Consider the following 14,064-nt stretch of genomic DNA (forward strand, 5'->3'; position numbering starts at 1 on the left):
AAAAAAATGTAGCCAGGCATGGTGGCGCACACCTATAATCCCAATGGCTTGGGAGGCTGAGGCAGGAGGATCTCAAGTTCAAAACCAGCCGCAGCAACTTAGTGAGGCCTAAGCAACTCAGTGAGACCCTGTCTCTAAATGAAATACCAAACAGGGCTGGGGATGTGTCTCAGTGGTTAAGTGCCCCTGAATTCAATCCCCAGTACAAAAAAACAAAACAAAACAAACAAACAAAAAAAAAAAATGGGGCGCAGAGGCACATGCCTCAAATCCCAGGAACTCAGGAGGGTAAATGCACATCTGCCTCCATGAGCTTAGCAGCTTCCCAAGGCTTTAACATTTTGACAACCTGGTAGAGATATTAACATATATTTTTTAAACTGCATAATGAAATATGTTAACATTAGGAAGATCTGCATAACTTAGCAAACCAGAATTTCCCCAAAAGACTGATGTCACAAAATTGTGCATAAATTAAAGATTCAGTCAAAATGGAAGACAGACCAATGGATTTTAATGTAACAGAATATGAAATGCTCATTGTTATGGTTTCAGATTCCACACTGCAGCTAACCTTTAAGAAACTATGACTTGTCAAGTTTTATAGTAGTATGCAATATCGACAATTATCTAAAAGGCCATTAAGATAACAATCACTTTCCCAACCACACTGCTATGTGAGCTTTTTTTTTTTTTTAAATAAACTTCAATCAAAACAACATATCATTGGGACTGGGAATGTGGCTCAAGCGGTAGCATGCTAGACTGGCATGCGCGGGGCGCTGGGTTTGATCCTCAGCACCACATTAAAAATAAAATAAAATAAAGATGCTGTGTCCACTGAAAACTAAAAAATAAATATTAAAAAATTCTCTCTCTCTCTCTCAAAAAAAAAAAGTATCACAATAGACTGAATGCAGAAGCAGATATAAAAACCCAGCTTTCTATTAAAGAGCTATAAAAATGCAAAACCATGTCTGTTTGCTCACATTTTTTAGTTTGAATAATAAAGTAATTTTTCAAGAAAAAAAATGAATAAGAAATGATTTTAATATTTTTTAAGGAACATTAAATTTCTCAGTTTTAATTTCTAAGAGGTGAATACTGATAGATACAATTCATAAAAACAAAAACTCTTAGGGTTCTAATAAAAGAGTTACACAAGCTTAAAAGACAAAAGTTTGACAACCGCTATCTTAGATCATTCACTGTTTCTGTTCACAAATTGAAAAAAAAAAAAAAAAACCTACCCTATTCATAGATCTATAGTACTAGAAGACATTTAGATAGCTATGATTTAGAACACAAAGTAAATGATCCAGACCAAATATCAAATTCTCTGGTCAAAATGTTTGGGATATCCTAATACACAATATGATAGTAAGAAAAAAATGTGCTCTGTTTTTTTAAGGTAGGGTCATTAGCATGCCTTTCAGGCACATGCCAGGTATCCAGGAAAAGAAAAATCTACCATAGAACACACACGAAAAATAAATTCTATACCCATTTTATACCACTTTCCCCATCTTCCCTCAACTAAACTGAGAAAAGAGACAATTGAGATTATCAATTCAAATGAAGATAGGAGAAAGCAAAAAACCGATCTCACTGTTTCCTGGTTGCCATGGCTTGAGCAGCTTTCCTCCACAATGTCCTTCTGCCCTCCTGTTCTGCCTCACCTCAGGCAAGCTATGAAGTCGGCCAATCATGGACTGACTCTCTGAAACTGCAGTCTATGGAAAAGCTAGGAGGTGAGAAACAACTAGGCAACCTCCACAAGGAACACCAGCCATCGCAGAAATGGATACTCCAGTCTCAGCATTTGTCTTCACCTTATAAGAGATTCTGAGACAGAACCACACAAAAGACAGAATCGCTGGAAGCTCTGGACCACCAAGAATACCTAGAAATGTGTCCTGAAGAGAGTACAGAATGGGATGAGAAGAAAACCAAGATAGACACATGGACACCAAACAGAGAACTGAAAGGAGTACCAGGAAAAGCATGACAGCAGATAAGTCAAGGAAACAGAGTATCTTAAAAAGGATCTATAGTGTCAAATGCTGCTAAGAGATTACAGAAGATAAAGACTGGAAGCATCTTTTGGCAACAACAGACGTCCTCAGGTTTGGAGATACACAAGGAAGCTTCATGTAGCTGGCTAAGGAAAAGCAGAATACAATGATGGATTCTTGGGATTAGGGAGAGAGTATCAACACTTCTGGAAGTACTCAGTTTGTTTGTGAGGAGGAGAGATTTCAATGTAAAAATTTATAAAACAAGAAAAAAAATCAAGGTAGAGAATAGAGAGTCACAAACTTCTTTTAAAAAAAAAAGAAACCAATCTTTAGGTAACACTTAAAAATGGAAAACGCCCAATTTAAAAGAGAACTGAGTCAGTATATTAAAGGAAATGCTAAATTGAATCTGAAATAAAAGGGTATAGCAAAGAAAACTAGTTAAAATCTAAGAGCTAAACTGGAGTTTTTCTGTACTGAATTGAAATGGGGGGCAATGAATGTTACTACAATGATTCAAAGGCTACAAAATGTCCTAACCTATGAAATGATAACACAAAAGCCCATGATGCTCACTGTGATTTTATCACCAAATTCAGGATGAAGAGGTGCACAGGCTTTAAACTGAGAGATCAAAGTCAGTCCAAAGAATAAGAGAGTGACTCAGTTAAACAAAACTCAAAAATATTTCAGCTTTCAAAATTTCTAAGAGAATAGGCAAATGCAAAATAAAAATCTGGAATAGAAAATAAATGCTTATAATATGAAGTATTTAAAGATATCATAGTTACAAATTAACAAATCAAGTGGTTAAAAGATTTTAAATAATGTGGTAAAGAACTTATTATGGGTCTGACATATAATAGTGTGATAAATAGTAATTATTAAAATTGGAAGGGCTGGGGTTGTGGCTCAGTAGTAGAGCACTGGCCTTGCACATGTGAGGCACTGGGTTCGATCCTCAGCACCACATAAAAATAAGTAAACAAAATAAATAAATTGTGTTCATGTATAACTAAAAAAAAAAAAATTTAAAAATTGGAAAATATGCATTTGCATTAATTTTCCAGAAAGGACACAGTGGCGATAGTAAATGTTTTTCAGGAAGAGAGCAATCTGCCCACATATGTACTAGGTATGGAAAATCAGTTTCACGTGAAGTTGGGAAGCCAGATAGATCTACACAAATTCACTAAAAACACTGTCATACTAAGGCACCTTAGCAAAGAGCCATTTGTGGTTATATTTGTTTCTGGAACTCAGTGATTCCTTAGAAAAATAGAAAGTCTTTGCCCATTATATTTAGTTTTCAATATTAACAACACTAAGTAGAACTTCTGTGTCACAGGGTAGAGCCCTATTTATACTTCACAGTGTAGGGCTGGGGAAGGACATGTTTTGGGTCTGCATTCAAACAGATTAAGGTACATATGTCAGTAAGCTGCTTGTAATTTTGGTTTCAGAAAATTGTGTTTACAAATAAATTATAAAGTTTATTTCAAAAAAATTTTTTTAAAAAGAAAGCAAATAAATTTGGGAGCCTACCTAGATTTTCTCCAGAGGATTTCCGGTTCAGTGTGAACCATTTTCTACCCTCCCCTAACTGAAAAGACCACACAAAAACAAACTTCCAATTCAAGGTTGGTTTCTCTGCTCACCAAAGGCCTTGAATCAACTAATATACTGTGATGCCTTTGGAAACAGCTGTGGATGCCTAAGCTAGTCAGAATAGTCTGGATTTCTAACAGAATTCATAGGAAGAACCTACACGTGATAATAACAAAAATTAACAACAGTAAACATTTTTATTTTTAAAGAGAGTGAGAGATGGAGAGAGAGAGAGAGAGAGAGAGAGAGAGAGAGAGAGAGAGAGAGAGAGAGAAAGAGAGAGAATTTTAATATTTATTTTTTAGTTTTCGGCAGACACAACATCTTTGTTTGTATGTGGTGCTGAGGATCGAACCCGGGCCGCACGCATGCCAGGCGAGCGCACTATCGCTTGAGCCACATCCTCAGCCCCTAGTAAACATTTTTCAATGTTTTGATAATGTTGGCATGCACTAAACACTGTCTTAAACACTTTCTATAGACTAATTTAATCTTAATAATCATGTGATACTGATAAAACTTTCATCCCATTTTGTGCTGGTATTCACTACATCTGCATTGCGTCATACCTGAAACGCCCATCCCAAAAGGCCATCCTTCCTGCCTATTATTCTGGAAAAAACAAAGAAAGCCCTGAGTTCCACAAAAATTTGACTTACTACCAACACACACTATTCAAATAACATATAAGATGTTAGCTTACTGAGGAGGACGAGGAATTGCAATACTCCTGAAAATAGTACATTAGATCCTAAAAAAGGAAGAGTCAAAACAAATGATCTTCCAGGGATGCATTTAGGTACCTCTCAATTGAAATAAATAAATATTCCAAAAATATACCTGTTGGAGCCATCTTTCATATGGACTTTGGCATAAAGAACATCCACCATGCCAGGATCATCATTCATGTATTCTATTCCGGCCATCTCTACTTCCAAGGGTTTGCCCCCAGAAATATCACTGAAAAAAAAATTAGAGTTATAAATGTTTCAGCTAAGAGGGCTATTATACTTTGAAACAGTTAATAAAGTCCAATATTACAATAAAATCTCTCTTTTTTCCTATTGATATTATCTAATTGTCCTTCTACTTTCAAAATAAATGCATACAACTAGAAAACAGAGGAAAGCATTTCCAGTATCCCCTATACTTATCCCAATTTCCATTTTTTAGCACTCTTCAAGGGAAAAGACCAAGGGATGGCAGCTCTGAGTGGCAGAGACATTTACTGTGTTGGCCCATCTCTTAGGGGTGCATCTCTCTCCATGATTTCTCCAATTTACAAACAACCCTTTACTCATGTAACCATGGGAGTGTGTAAACTGACATCATATCTCTAGAAGCAGTGCAGCAATATTTATGAAAAGCCTTCAAGAATAGAAAACCTTTGCTAAAGCAATTCCATTTCTAGGAGCCCATTCTAGGAAACATTCTATGAATTCAGCTATAAAATCAACCAGAGCTGATGACCAAAGTTTTCCTTTACAAAAGAATTCCAATAAATGCAGAAGGAATAACAAGACTGGGAAATAGCCATTTGCAATCCCTGACAAAATAATGGTTCCAAGATAAAGATCACCAATGGCTAGTAAAAATGAAGCAAAAGGCTAGAGAAAACAGAGAGACCCTAAAAAAGGGAGCTCTAGAAACAAAGGACCATCGGGAGCACACCTGGAAAACTCCATTTCACCCAAAAACAGACGCTACTAGACAATCTTACTAGACGGTAAGATAAAAGTGATGTTTTACTGTTGTTTATAATTTTTAGCTTTCCAAAAATTAACATGTATTCATCTTAAGTTATATAAAACCCCACCATCCTATTTTCTTCCAAGATTCCATAAACAGGCATAGAATTCAGCAGAAAAGCCCTTGTGTGCCAAATTGAAACCTAACTAAAAATCACCTCAGAGCTTCCCCCCTAGTCCCCATCTTGTCCATCCCCGTATCCCCCTATTCCTGGCATAATGCCTTCCATGAAACAGGTGCTTAATAAATACATGAAATGAAAATTCTCCCATCAAGAGGGAAGGTGATCTGGTCAATTTTTTAAAACTATTTTTAGTTACAGATGAACCCAATACCTTTATTTTATTTATTTATTTTTATGTGGTGCTGAGGATCAAACCCAGTGCCCCACATGTGCAAGTTAAGCACTCTGCCACTGAGCCGCAGCCCCAGCCCAATCTGGTCAATTTTGAAAAGAATGTACTTATAGGAAAAAATGTGTTTTGAGCAGTGGATGTGCACAGGTGCACACTTATAATCCCAGCTTCTTGGGAGGCTGAGGCAAGAAGATAGCAAGTTTGAAGCTACCGTGGACAACACAGAGATCCCGACTCAAAAAAGAAAGTGGTACTAGCTTCAAAGACAAAAGGATGTTAGGATCCATCAAAAGACAATTCTAAAACACTAAAAAGTTCTCTTGATACTGAATCCAGGACATAGGGATGCTCTCTGCAGCCCATGCATCCTAATTTGGGTAAGGATTCACTTGAAACTTTAAGGCCAGGTTACTGTGAGACAGAAATTTTTTCAGTAAATTAAATAACTCAACTATTATAGGCAGATAACTGATTAAGAGAAATTTTATGGCCTTGATCATTTGTATCTTGTAACCAGATTTTGTTTGTTTGTTTGTTTTTGTTTTTGTACTAGGGTTCAACCAGGGGCTACCTACCACTGAGCTACCTTCCCATCCCTTTTTATTTATTTTGAGACAAGGTCTCACTAAGTTGCTGAGGCTGGCCTCAAACTTGCAATCCTCCTACCTCAGCCTTCCAAGTAGCTGAGATTATAGGTATGTATGAAGCTGGGTACTTCAAAACACAAGCCAAGCTCATCTCAGACCATCAATAATACAGTACATCTCCATTCCAATACACACACACACCATTTTTTTTTAAGAGCTAAAGTCTTGTTGGACCTAAACTCCAGGACTAAAAGCAATCCTCCTGAAAATCTGAGATCACAAGCACATGCCATGGGATTCCAGCTTCACTTATGTTTTTGAAACTCTAACCCTGCATAGTTAGATCACCAAAAAGTACCATAACATTCAGTTTCTCACTAAAATGTTTTTAATTATATTATATTTAATGTTATATCTTCAATTTCCAGGAGTTCCAGCTGACCACCTCCCTTGTCTCCAATCTTTAGGTGAGAATCAAAGCAGAACAACCTTGGGTGTGAAGTAAAGTCGTGAACTCTGAAGAGTTCCAAATGTTCAGCTGGCACCTAATCTGTCCTCTATCTATTCCTCCTGCTGTTAAATGTGCAGCCCACATTGTACACTGGCCTCCTGCTGCTAAGAGCTCCTGAGTAATAAAATATCCAAATCCTTTCTGTCGAATCCTCCAAGTTCTTTCTTTTTGGGTCAGTAAACTGTACTCTGGGCTTCTGCAGCCCTGAAGTTGAATTGTTCTACAAAATTGTTATACTGCTTTTTATCTGGTAACAACTATAACAAAATCAGTGTTTCTTTTTAAAATTCAGTTTGAGTAGACTAAATTTAGTTTGAGTAAATACAATTACTATCTTACCTTGATTTTCAGGTAGAATTTTCCACCAATTCTATCCTTACAGTTTCTGACCTCTCTGATTTTACCTATTTTTGATGGTTGGTTGGTTGACTGGCTGGTTTTTGGTTTTTAGGAGCTAAAAGAAGTTAGCTGGGGGCTGGGGATGTGGCTCAAGAGGTAGTGCGCTTGCCTGGCATGCCCGTGGCCCTGGGTTCGATCCTCAGCACCACATACAAATAAAATAAATATGTGTGTCTGCTGAAAACTAAACAATAAATATTTTTAAAAATTCCATATCTCTCTCTCTCTCTCTCTCTCTCTCTCTCACTCTCACTCTCTCTCTCTCTTTCTCTCTCCCTTTCTCTTAAAAAATATATTTGAAAAAAAAAAAGAAGTTAGCTGGGAACTGAACCTAGGTCTTTAGACATGCTAAGCACACCTGAGCTACATTGCCCTTCCCTTGACTTTAACAATTCCTTTGTGTATATGTCCTCACTATAAACAAGCAGGATCCAAAGCCTCCTGCTTTAGAGAAGAACCAAAAACTCCTGCACCCTACTCCTAAGACATATCAAGAACATGAAAGAGCAGGAGAGAAACCCAATGGTTTGCCTGACAAATGTTCTTTGTCTTGTGGCCAAACTATTCAAGTTTTCAACTGAATGACACCTGAGGTAATAATCATGAATTTAGGGGCTGGGGCTGGGGCTCAGTGGCGAGTGCTTGCCTCACACATGTAAGGCACTGGGTTTGATCCTCAGCACCACATAAAAATAAGCAAACAAAATGGAGGGCTGGGGTTGTGGCTCAGTAATAGAGGCTTACCTAGCATGTGTGAGGCACTGGGTTTAATTCTCAACACAGCCTATAAATAAAGGTCCACTGACAACTAAAAAATATTTTTAAAAATAATAATCATGAATTCACATTTGTTCATATAACTTCTCTTTTCTCCTCTTTCTTGTCTCTTTTAAACTTATATGGTTGGACTCAAGGCCTATTAGAGAACACTCAGGCACAAGTAGGGTGACAAAGGAGCTAAAAGAAGTGTGCTACACATGTGTCAAGCTATATACTCAGAGCTACTGTGCTGTTTCCATCCCACAGCTCACAAAGAAAAGTCACAAGGGACACATTTAAAGCTTCAGCTTTGCTAAACACTGAATAATTCATTCAAAATCTATATAGCTACATGAGCCTTTAGCCTAACAACTGAAATGAAAATCCTGTTCCTGCTTAGATAGCATCCTTTAAATTTAAAAGCTACTGCCCCCAATTTAAACATATACAGCTAACTACCCATTTCTTTAAAATACCTAGATAGCACAGTAGTTGTACTCAAATTCCAATATAAGTCACATTTATTTTAATACTCCAATTTAAAATGCCATAATATTAAGCTACAGCAAATTATGCACTAGTCTATTTAGTTTCAATGTTTTCCTTTTCACAGTTAAATTGGGGAATCTTTGCATTATAAAGTGTGCAGCTTAGAAATGGCATTATGTACTGATATTTTTTCTAAATATACTAAGTGAAAATATTAAGGTCAAAGAGCAAGAATAAAGGGAAAAAAGTCAGATGAAATTATTTACTTACCAGGGCTTTAATAAAAGTACTTTTTATTTATTTTTTATTGGTTCTTTTTAGTTATATATGAATTCATTTTGGTATGATTATATAAGCATGGAATATATCTTTTTTTTTGGTACCAGGGATTGAACTCAGGGACACTCGACCACTGAGCCACATCCCCAGCCCTATTTTGTATTTTATTTAGAGACAGGGTCTCACTGAGTTGCTTAGTGCCTCACCATTGCTGACGCTGGCTTTGAACTCACAATCCTCCTGTCTCAGCCTCGGGAGCCACTGGGATTAAAGGCATGTGCGGGAGCCCAATTTAGAGTCCCATTCTTATGGATGTACATGGTGGTGGCATTCACTGTGTTGTTTTCATATATATACATGGGAAAACTAAGTCAGATTCATTCCAATGGCTTTCCTTTGCTTATCCCCTCCCTTTCCCCCCCATTCCCCACTGTCTAATCTACTGCATTTCTATTCTTTCCCTCACAGTCCCCCCTTATTGTGGGTTAGCTTTCACCTACTTGAGAAAACATTCGACCTTTGGTTTTTGGGGACTGGCTTACTTCATTTAGTATGACAGTCTCCAGATCATTGCTGGCAAATGCCATAAAGTTATTCTTCTTTATGGCTGAGTAATATTCCACTGTGCTTACATATCACATTTTATTTATTCATCTGTTGAAGGGCACCTAGGTTGGTTCCATAACTTAGCTATCGTGAATTGAGCTGCTATAAACATTGATGTGGCTATGTCACTGTAGTATGTTGATTTTTTTTAACTCCTTGGGATGTATACCAGGAAATATGAAGAACTCAAAAAATATAACACCAAATAAATCAAATAACCCAATCAATAAGTGAGCAAAGGAACTGAACAGGTGCTTCACAGAAGAAATATAAATGGCCAAAAAATTATGAAAAAATGTTGAACATCTCCAGTAATTTGAGAAATGCAAATGGTGGTTCCATTTCTAATTTTTTGAGGAATCTCCATACTGCTTTCCAGAATGGCTACATGAATTTGCAGTCCCACGAGCAATGTATAAGTGTACCTTTTTCCCCACATCCTCACCAACATTTATTGCTGTTTGTATTCTTGATAATTGTCATTCTGACTGGAGTCAAATGAAATCTCAGTGTAGTTTTAATTTTCATTTCTCTAATTGCTAAAACCAAGAGGCCCAGAATAGCCAAACAATCCTTAGTGAAAAAAACAAAGACCTAAAATTATATAATAGTGCTACAGTAACAAAACCAGCATGGTATTGGGACCAAAACAGGCAAGAAGACCACTGGAATGGAACAGAAGACACAAACCCACAAAAATACAGTTACCTCATACTAAACAAAGGCACCAATAATGTACATTGGAGAACAGATAGCCTCTTCAACAAATGATGCTGGCAAAACTGGAAATCCATATGTAGTAGAATGAAATTTAACCCCTATCTCAACCCTGCACAAAACTCAGCTCAAAGAGGATCAAGGACCTAGGTCTTAGACCAGAGACCCTGCACATACCAGAAGAGAAGGTAGGCACAGTACTCCAGCACACTGGCTCAGGAACTGACTTCTTTAATAAGACTCCTAAAGTGCAAGAAGTGAAATTGATAATCAATAAATGGGGTGGCATCAAACTAAAAAGCTTCTTCACAGTAAACAATCAAGAGCATGAAGAAAGAGCCTACAGAATGGGTAAAAATCTTTGCCACCTGTACCTCAGATAAAGCATCATCTCCAGGAAATATAAAGAACTCAAAAAAATATAACGCAAAAAAATAAAAATAAAATAACCCAATCAATAAATGGGCAAAGGAACTGAACAGGTACTTCACAGAAGAAATATAAATGGTCAAAAAATATAAGAAAAAATGTTCAACATCTCCAGTAATTTGAGAAATGCAAATATTTTTATCTTCAAGGAGATATCTCTTCCATTTAGGGAAACAAGACTTCTAAACATTCCCACAACCAATTCTAATTCTCATCTTCTTTCTCAGAATAATTTTGTACTATACACTTTTTAAACAAGTACATTTGGCAGGGGGAAGGTAGAAAAAGAGTGTTAGAGACGGCTGTTTTATTTTACTTTCTGGTTTCAAAGCTTTCCAGCTTTTTGAAAAGTGCATCTTCAAACAAATTTTTGCAGGCACCGCAGATTTTTGGCAGGGTAACTTTGTCCTATTTCAAAAGCTTTGCTGAATTTGAAAAACTACAATTACTGTTTTTATCCTGTCATGTCAGAAATTCTTAGGAACTATTAAGATTGCTCTTTATTCCTCATGCACACCAATTTTGACATGCTTAAAGGCTCAGATTTGGCATTTAGTCACAAAAGGCGCTAAGAAATACAAAAGGGAGAAACTCAGCTAAAGCTTCACCTAGCTTAGGATAAACCTTCAGTGATTAAAACCTGTGACCTGATTTTCATAAGGTAAGAAGAGCAAATTCCTCTCTAAAAAATATTTTATCTACTTTTAATATTTTTCTTAGCAGGATTATCCCAATGACAGACAAGAAAATACAACTGCTTTCAATTTTAAAAAATTGAACTGGGAATATTTTAAAGTATTAGAACTTCAACCAGGTAAAACTGTCCTGCTTTGCAAAACACAGCATGAAGTTTATTTTGTACCACAACTGCAAACACCTAATGATGAACACCAAAATATTTTGAATTTTAGGCAAAATAGTGAAAAAAACAGATATGTCTATCATGAGTGAAGAACAAGACAGTTTAAGTCATTTCTACAAGATCATGTTAGAAAAGTGTGAGACCTACACATAATCATGAAATTTTTAAAATCTACTTGAGTAAGTCAGCTTTTAAATTTCTCTTCTTCTTCCATCTTAAATAAAAGGAGTGAAGTGAGAGGGGAAGAGAATGTTCTCTGAAAAAAAGCTGTGACATCAGATATATGTGTAAATTAAATTTTTACACATGTATGAAAAAGAACAATTTTGTCCCCAGAATTTTGCATGAATCAAAGCAAATTGCTTGAACAATTTTATATCCTTGCTGACTCAAATAAAATTACTTGAAATTCAAAAAATGAAAAATGACCAGATGCAGTGGTGCAACTTGTAGTCTGATCTACTTCAAAGGCTGAAGCAAAAGGGTCACTTTAGCCCAGGAATTTGTGGCCAGCCTGGGCAACATAACCAGATTCCATCTTTTAAAAAAGGAAGAAAGCCAGGCATGGTGGCACATGCCTGTAATCCCAGTGAGTGGAGAGGCTGAGGAGAGAAGAATCTCAAGTTCAAAGTCAGCCTCAGTAACTTAGCGAGGCCCTAAGCAACTTAGTGAAACCCTGTCTCAAAACGAAAAATAAAAAAAGCTGGAGATGTGGTTTAGTGGTTAAGCACCCCTGGGTTCAATCCCCACTACCCCTCACCCCCAAAAAAATAGAAAAAGAAGAAAATGTGTGGAGAGGATACGGGGAGAAAGGTACTCTCATACATTGTTGGTGGGACAGCAAATTGGTGTAACCACTCTGGAAAGCAGTATGGAGATTCCTCAGAAAACTTGTAATAGAACCACCATTTGACCCAGTTATCCCACTCTTCAGTCTATACCAAAGGACTTCAAACTTTACAGTGATACAGCCATATCCATGTTTATAGCAGATCAACTCACAATAGCGAAGCTATGGGAATAACCTAGGTATCCTTCAACAAATGAATAGATTTTAAAAAAAATGTGGTATATATACACAATGGAATATTACTCAGCCATAAAAAAGAATGAAATTACAGCATTTGCTGGTAAATGGATAGAACTGGAAAATGTCATACTAAGTGAAATAAGCCAATCCCAAAACACCAAAGAGTGAATGTTCTCTCTGATTTGTGGATGCTAACACAAAACAAGAGATGTAAGAGACGGGAATAACAGAAATCCACTGGACTAGCCAAAGGGAGATAAAGGAAAGGGAGTGGGGAGAGGAACAGGAAAGTAGAATTAACTGGACATAACTGTCCTAGTCTTGTATTTGTATATACACTAGGATAACTCCACGTCATATAGGACCAAAAGAGTGGAAATCTATATAGAAACTAATTATAAATGTATATTCTGCCAAAATACATCCTACTGTCATCGTATAACAAAAACTAAAAAAATAAAAATATTTAAAAAAAAGAAAACTGGGAGGGCCTACTGAGGAGCCAGGCACAGTGGTGCATGCCTGCAATTTCAGCTACTCGGGAGGCTCAGAAAGGAGGTTTGAGGTTTGGGAGTTTGAGACCTTTTTAGGTAACACAATAAGACACTGTCTCAAAAAATAATAAAAAGAAGCCAGGCATGGTTCCACACACTTATAATTCTAGGAATGCCGAGGCAGGAGGACAGCAAGTTTCAAGTCAGCCTCAGCAACTTACCAAGATTCTATCTCTAAACAAAAAATACAAGACTGGGGATGTAGCTTAGTGATACAGCACCCCTGGATTCAATCCCTGGTATCAAGGGGAGAAAAAAAGGAAGAAAAGAAAGTATTATGAAGTACAGTAAAGACTTTTCTAGAGAATGCTACTGTACTGTTTGAGCTAATGTGGTAGGCAGAATAAATAACAACCCTCCACAGATGCCCACATCTATTCTCTGTAATTTGTAAATATACTACCATAAATATCTTACAGATGTGATTCAGGCTACGGAGCTTGATATGGGTGATCAGCCTGGATTACCTAGGTGGGTTTCATCAAATTGCACGAGTTCTTAAAGCCAACAACCTGCTGTGGCCACAGAGAGAGATTTGACAACAGAAGGGTCAGAGAGATGCAAGGCTACTGAAGTTGAAGATGAAAAAAAGGGACCACTAGCCAAGGATGGCGGGCAGCCTCTGGAAGCTGACCTTTAAAGGCAAAGAAATAGATTATTACCTACAGTCTCCAGAAAGAACTACAACCCTGTCAACACCATCATTCAGCCCAGTGAAACTCAAAAAGGTTTTCTGACACACAGATAATAAATTTGTGTGCTTTCAAGCCATTAAGTTTGTAGTAATGTCTCATTGTGGAGATAGTCCAATGTTAAGTGCCACAAATGGGTGAGCTGACAAACCTTGTTCCTATGTCATCTAGTCCAAAAACAAGTCTGTAATACCAAAAAGAAGCCAACCCAGGTTTACCACCCTTCCCCACTCTTGCAGATCACTCACTTAATAAACTCCTCCTTACAGCGCTGTAGCATCTCACATGTCTGCTGGATCTCTTGCTCACTCAAAAGCACCAACATCCCAATAGTTAGGTGAAGTTTCTTGGGATTCTGGAAAATGGAGCTATCAACCCCACGATCCTATAATCATAGGGATAAAAACAAGAAATTCAGC

General features: G+C 37.1%; 1 protein-coding gene across 1 annotated transcript in view; it reads right to left on the reverse strand.

Annotated features, from left to right (window-relative positions):
• Ascc1 (activating signal cointegrator 1 complex subunit 1) overlaps window positions 1–14,064 on the reverse strand; it is a 94,202-nt gene that overhangs the window by 45,329 nt on the left and 34,809 nt on the right. Inside the window, exons 6-7 of the mRNA XM_077105512.1 lie at window positions 13,894–14,030; window positions 4,467–4,586 (exon numbers count right to left, since the gene is read on the reverse strand). Of these exons, the coding sequence (XP_076961627.1) occupies window positions 4,467–4,586; window positions 13,894–14,030 (257 nt within the window). The remainder of the gene's footprint in view (window positions 1–4,466; window positions 4,587–13,893; window positions 14,031–14,064) is intronic.

Source organism: Callospermophilus lateralis, chromosome 15, assembly GCF_048772815.1.
Source record: "Callospermophilus lateralis isolate mCalLat2 chromosome 15, mCalLat2.hap1, whole genome shotgun sequence".
Taxonomy (NCBI): domain Eukaryota; kingdom Metazoa; phylum Chordata; class Mammalia; order Rodentia; family Sciuridae; genus Callospermophilus; species Callospermophilus lateralis.